Raw genomic sequence first — 6,313 nt, forward strand, 5'->3', positions numbered from 1 at the left:
TATTAAAGACGTAGCTACCTACTATATAATAGGAGAGCACAACCAGCTCCGGCGGGTAAGCGGTATATAGAAGTCTAGCCGAATTTCTATCTACGTAAGGAAAAGCTAAAAAGCTTCTAGTAGAATGCTTAGCAATTGCCAAGGCGACTACCCCTCAGTCGGATAAACACTTAATGCCAACTCCGGTATCTTGTCCCTATCTTCTTATCTTAGCATTACCTCGCCAATTTCAGTAATGGACCCGAACCTTTTCGTCCTGCCATTAATATCCCGGATAGGTGCAGTTCCCTGGGTTATATTTTAATGTCTTTAGCAGTGGGAGGACTGTAAGTTGCCGACTGGCAACTTCCCTACTCTTTGCTATCTGGGGTACGTGGTATATAGTCGTGCCACTCGGACTAAAAGTACTTACACTATCACCACTACTTTTACACTATTACCACTAGTATATACTATTATTGTTATAGTTATGGTTTCGGTTATAAATATTAACTCGCTATATATAACTATTTAAAGATATATTATTAACCGGAAAATGAGGTCATAAAAGGACTCGTGTGTAGATTAAACTATGAAAAAAAGGGACTATATACATGAGGTGGATGGCAAAAAGGTAGACATAAGTCGTAGAATGACGACAAAGCTGACGGCGACAAATTGCCACCGGGTAGGCAGTAGGCGACAGTTCGACATAGATTGAGTGAGTTGCCAGCTGACAACTTTGCCTTGATGTGTTTGCCGGTAACTGAATGGTACCCTAGGTCTCTTCTTGGACTTGAGCGGTCTCTTCTTGGATTTGGGCGGCCTTGTCGAGATATAGCCTGACATTAATTCTGCCTGGATCTTCAGGCAAGTATATTGGCTTCTTTTTATCGTAGTGAACTCGGAGGTTTAACGGACTTATTGCCTCTTCAACGCGCTTTTTTAATCTAGCCACCTTTTGGCCAATTAAACGCTTGACCTCGACGCGACCACCTGGCAGTCTGGCGAGAGTGCGACGGGCATAACCGAATCCGAATGGCCCTCGAGCGTGCTGCGCGCCGCTCCCGTCGCGGTGTCCCAGAGCCTGACCATCTTGTCGCCCGTACAATTCGTCGTCCGTATCGTCGTCTATATCGTCGTCTATATCGTCGTCTGTATCGTCGTCTGTATCGTAGCCCGTATCGTCTAGGTAGTCCTGAAATTCCAATATACTGGCGATATACTCTTTGTCAACCTGTGCAGCAATCCAGTTCGTTCGCTCAAACACGTTCATGTCATTAATCTTCGCCCGTGTTGCTTTGGAGTGTCCTGGTTTGGGATCATACATGACCGAAAGTTTGCCGGCGTTGTACTGAGGAATAACCCAGAGAACTCGAGCGGCTACTGTGTGTACAGCGTCCATGAAAGCTTCTGCTTGTAAAGCTCCACGCTCTTCAATAATTACCGTGTGCAGTTGACGGGTCAGCTGGCGGAAATTTAGACTGTCCCAGCCGCGTTTTATGTTGGTACCTTCATCACCCCAAGCGAACAGGGCGTGAAGCTTATCGGCCCATAGTCCTGTATCGTACCGAGCGAAAAATGGAACTCCGTTACGGGCGCCTGTACCGTCTGTATAAGGCCGTGACTCGACAAGACGTAGTGAGGTTCTGCCAAGTCGTTCGGCCATTTCACGCGATAGTCCTCGCAAGCCGGATGCTTCGTCTTCAGTCAGGCCTGCCCAGCTGACATATTCGGCAAGCTTGGTTTTGGAAATGGTTGGTCTCTTCTTGGTTTCGGAAATGATTTTGGTGTTGTTCCAGCGTTGCGCCATAATGGTGATAACCTCTTGTACATATGATTGTACGACGAGCTCAGCGGCCGCCTGTGTCCCTAGGTCGACAGAAGCGTCGGATTGAACGAGTCGGCGAATGGTACCTAGCGTGACGCTTTCATCCACAATCTTATGTCTTATCATCTTAGCCTTAGGGAAAGACTTTTGGAACGCATTCTTTGCTAACGCCAGACGTCCTATCAACTCCGGTTTGAATATGGGAATGACCGAGTCCCACTCGATCATATCCCGTGGGAACCATGCCAGTCCATATTCGCTTACGCAGGTCTGTATGTCAAGGCCAATCCGCTCATATAACTCTCCCGAGCTACGCGACTGGCCGCTAGTGGATGACCTGCCCTCGCTGCCATCCGAGCACTCGCTGCCATCCGAGTACTCGCTGCTTTCCGAAACGCTGTCGCAATCGTCCCCTCTTACTCTTTCAGGCCGTCTCTTCTTTCCCTTACGCCAGAGGGCGGGGTAGAACATAGGCCCTGCACCGCTGCTTACGCAGAGCATACGGACGAGGGCCGACACCATTACTCCGTTAACCAGTTGCTCGTCCTGTGGCGTGGCTACGGAGCCGTTCATAGTTGCATCGGCGGTGGTAATGACTGCCTCGAGGCAGTGGAGCCAACGGCTAAGCTCGGCAGCGACGAAGGCGTTAACTTGACGCGTAGGCAGGATCCAGTATGGCGCATGGGAATACTGATCGCCGCGCAAGTTGCCAGCTGGCAACTCGCCTAGCTGGTGCATACGCTCAATCGCGTTGAAATGTTCCCAAGTTATACGGTGTTCTTGTCTAACACCATAGGATTCGTTTTTTGATGCCTCCAAGGACGTCGACATTCGATGTTTTGTGGCATCATATGCGGCAAGTAGTTGTGCTCTTTTGTGTTTGGCGTGCTCGGGTTGGAACTTGGAGTTAATCCTATACCATTTCTCCAGAAAGTCGCTAGAGTATCCAAGCGCTTCGAAGTGGGTGTTCTGGAACGGTCCGTAGTCCTTGAGCGGCGTGGCGAATACCTCCTTGTGAACATTATATGCCTTGCTGTATGCGATACCACCTAATAATCGAAGGCTGTTTGTTTTTGTGAGCTCGACGCTTATGCTACCGGCGTCACGAGTAGAGGTCCACGGGTAGCGTTCAACATTGGATCGGTGGGTGTTGCTGTTAGGGCATGATAGCTGCTCAGCCCAATCGTCCAGGCAGTGAGCCTTTCGCAGAAGCGTAATGCCATCGTTATTGTTGTGGGGTACGTCCTCCATTCCAAGGTCCAACCAGCAATCCTCCCACGCAAATTGGCGGGCGTCGGTGCGAAAGCATTGCTCAAGATGCGCATGGAAGCTTTGGCATGTATCAGCAAGCGTGTCTTGTTTCGTTGCTAACTTAAGGCCGTGTCCAGATACAACTAAAAACGGGTTGCTGAACGCGTCTGCTTCAACTTTACCCTCGCCTGTAAAGCTGTTAGCTTCTTGTACGATTGCTAACCAGAATTCGTTGAGGTATGTCTCTGCGATTGTGTATCTCACGTCCATAGCGATTCCGGTTGAGGTTATGAACGCCTCGCGTTTTACGTTTGCTTTCCCATCTGCGTGTGCGTAGCTAAGCGGGAAGTGGTGTAAGACATCAGTTGGACAGACTCTTTTTAGTGCGGGGATGACGATGCGGTCGATCCAGATGGCCTGTGTCTCGTCTGAGAGATGTGTCTCTTCGGCTTTTTTCATGTGCGGGAAAAATATATGGCAGTTGTATCCGAAACCAGCTGAGAATAGTCCATGGCCGAGTCGGATTTGCTTAAGCTTGTGAATTTGATGACCTTGAATAAGGACTCTTGGGTTCTGGTTAATGGTGCTTAAGAAACGCGGTTTAAAGGATAAGCTGAACCCTCCTCGGTGAACTGCTAATGTAGTTGCCCGGGCAATAAAACTGTCGACATCCCATCGGCGCTGGACGTCACGGTTGGCATAGACGAACTCGCGCTCCGACTTTTGAAAGCTTAGTTTTAGGATATCACCCGTCCCGCCGGCTAATAGTCTTCGCCATGGAAGCAGCGGCTGCGGTTTTTGTATTGTTGACGCGTGCAAGGCTAACTTTTCGATACCAGCGGTACTAATACGGTTCTCCCAGTCTCGCGCTAGCTCGTGTAGCGAATAACCGTCTTCGTCTAAAGCGCTGTCTGGCTCGGCTATATTAGGCTGTTAGAGTATGCCTAGCGCTAACAGCGGTGGTATATATACTACATGTACATCTTTCCTGACATATATTACTTAGCGCTATAGCTGCTTCTTCTAGGGCTGTCTCTCGCAGTTGGCTGGGCGTTTCTTGTAACGGTTGGTCTTCCGGGTCCTCTTGCAGCGGTTGGTCTTCTGGGTCCTCGGAACTAACTGATTGATGGGATGGTAGTATTGTCTCGTCCACATAGTTATTATCGTAATCCGTGTAGCCGTCGTATGTATCGTCGTTGTATTCCATATAGTCCTCGTAGTCTACCGGGGTATTGTCTAAAGCACCAGTGTGATTTGTGCCGGGAATAGCTTCCTCTTCCTCCCTAACTGCCTCATCCGTAACTATCCCGTGCTGAACTGCTGCATTATAGACTTGGGGCTGCTGTAGAGAGGCGCCTATATTTACTAAATTAGCATCTGCGCTATACAAGGTACTACATAGTTATACCTGCCTATTTGCCCTTCGAGCCCCTCTTGGCTTTTGTTAGCATCGTCGGCTTCTTCTGTAGTGGCTCTGCTGGCTATATTGCTATCTTGTGTGCCTGCAACTATAACGTTCATTAACTGCTGCCGCAGCTCCTCCATGGCATCGCCGGTATTAGCCTGGATTTCACTAGGCCCAATCCCGCTATTAGCAGCTCTTTGATCGTTAACGGCTGTCTCGTCACTGGTTGCTGGATCCCCAACACCACTTCCTTCTGCCTCCCTTTGATTATTCTCATTCATTTCTTTCTTCCTATTGCGATACTTTCTGGCGCGCTCCGCCGCCTCGGCCCGTTTCTGCTCTGGAGCCTTGTTAGCCTTAGGCCGACCAGGTCCCCGTCGCGGTAAGGTTTGAGCAGTTGGCTCATCGGTGGTTGGATTATCTGGCAAGACACGCGTTAGTGTGTTATTTATATACCGATCGTATTGCAAACCTAGCCTCATGTTCTCTCCTGATGGCTGAGCAGCCTGTTCTAGCTCGTGCGTCTTGCTCTTTTCAGGCGTCTTTCGAGGCATGCTGTAAGGGTGCTGGGCTTTGGCAATGTGATGGTGGAAATAATGGTTAGAAGTGTCTTTCGAAGTGGAAGAGTGATGATAGGATAATACGGTAAGCCTGGTTAAGGAACTAGCGGTAACGGGAATAGGCGTGACGGATTTGGCGAGCTACCCTAAAGAAGCCTAGTTTTGTAGACTGCAAAAGATAAAAGACAAGGTAATTATGGATAATAGGCTGGCTATGGCAATTGGATTTCTATATATCGCCAAGAGGCTTTAATGCTACCATAGCTACTAATTGATCCTCAGCTGGCTTTACATGGTTCTGCCTTTGTGGCAGTACGGGTGTCTTTATCTAAGTTATATTGGTTACCATAAGCGCTGCTATGGGAATGTGCGGCACAAGTTGCCAGCTGGCAACTTATAGTAACCTATACGGCTGCAGAATAGGCTTAGAATAGGCAGCGTTCTACTGCGCAAGCTGCCGGCTGGCAACTTGTATCACCTTACGCACGTAACATCCATCGGATCTTGGGAGGAATTATATATCTAACCTCTACTTCTTGTTCCCATCCCGTGTCTACTTGTTTTGGTAGTGTCTTGCCCAGCTGCATTTTGAACCCCTGTGGGCTCCCTCCGAGTCTCTCTCCTTCGAGTCTCTTTCTTTTGTGTAGCCTTCTTCTTAGCGCGAAACTTCCTGGTCCGCTCTCGGCCTGCTGCAAGGATATCCTCTCTGGACGTATACTTTTTTGGTCGGCCGATTTTCTTACGCGTTGTTTTTGGTTCTTAGTCTGTTAGTATGTTTACATGGATAGCGTATAATTGCATTTGGCTGACCTGCTTTTTCCTTTTTACGTGCGCGCCAGCGTCGGGTTCGTTCTCGGTGGTTGAAAAGTATCTCTTCTGCACTCTTTCGTGGATGCGGCATACCTGGTTGAGTAGGTACGGCAACAACGCGTGAAGTAACGGCGTGGTAATGATCTCGCTTAAGCGACCGGTTTTGTGTTATAGGCCGTGCATTCGTCACGGTTTATTCGAGCGTCACGGTGCGGGCGTTACGGAATATTCAATAGAATATTTGAGCGTCACAGATTATTCAAGTGTTGTAGATATTCGAGCGTCACACTTTACTCGAGCGCTATAGTTATTCGAGCGTTACAGAATATTTAATCATTATAGAATGTGCAAGCGTTACAGGCGTCACAGAATATTCGACTGCGTCACGTTTCATTATTAAGCGACTGGATTTTAGTCGTGGGCCGTGCACCGTCACGCTTTATTGTTATGCGCCGTACACCATCACGCTTTATTATT

General features: G+C 48.6%; 3 protein-coding genes across 3 annotated transcripts; all 3 read right to left on the reverse strand.

Moving 5' to 3' along the window:
- Positions 1–948: 948 nt before the first annotated feature.
- Positions 949–1,101, reverse strand: K441DRAFT_599402 (uncharacterized protein; the record flags this gene model as incomplete). Its single annotated transcript, XM_067645148.1, has 1 exon — positions 949–1,101. A coding segment is annotated over one exon (153 nt), but the record flags the coding sequence as incomplete, so codon positions are not given.
- Positions 1,102–2,020: 919 nt separating this feature from the next.
- K441DRAFT_599399 (uncharacterized protein) lies at positions 2,021–3,061 on the reverse strand (the record flags this gene model as incomplete). The annotated part of the gene is made up of 2 exons (XM_067645147.1): positions 2,021–2,101; positions 2,231–3,061. Coding segments are annotated over 2 exons (912 nt in total), but the record flags the coding sequence as incomplete, so codon positions are not given.
- A 259-nt stretch (positions 3,062–3,320) lies between these two features.
- K441DRAFT_650072 (uncharacterized protein) lies at positions 3,321–5,073 on the reverse strand (the record flags this gene model as incomplete). The annotated part of the gene is made up of 4 exons (XM_067646973.1): positions 4,939–5,073; positions 4,474–4,887; positions 4,034–4,417; positions 3,321–3,981 (listed from the first exon to the last, which is right to left on the reverse strand). Coding segments are annotated over exons 1-4 (1,539 nt in total), but the record flags the coding sequence as incomplete, so codon positions are not given.
- Between the last annotated feature and the right edge of the window lie 1,240 nt (positions 5,074–6,313).

This window comes from Cenococcum geophilum (assembly GCF_001692895.1).
Source record: "Cenococcum geophilum 1.58 unplaced genomic scaffold K441scaffold_165, whole genome shotgun sequence".
Taxonomy (NCBI): domain Eukaryota; kingdom Fungi; phylum Ascomycota; class Dothideomycetes; order Gloniales; family Gloniaceae; genus Cenococcum; species Cenococcum geophilum.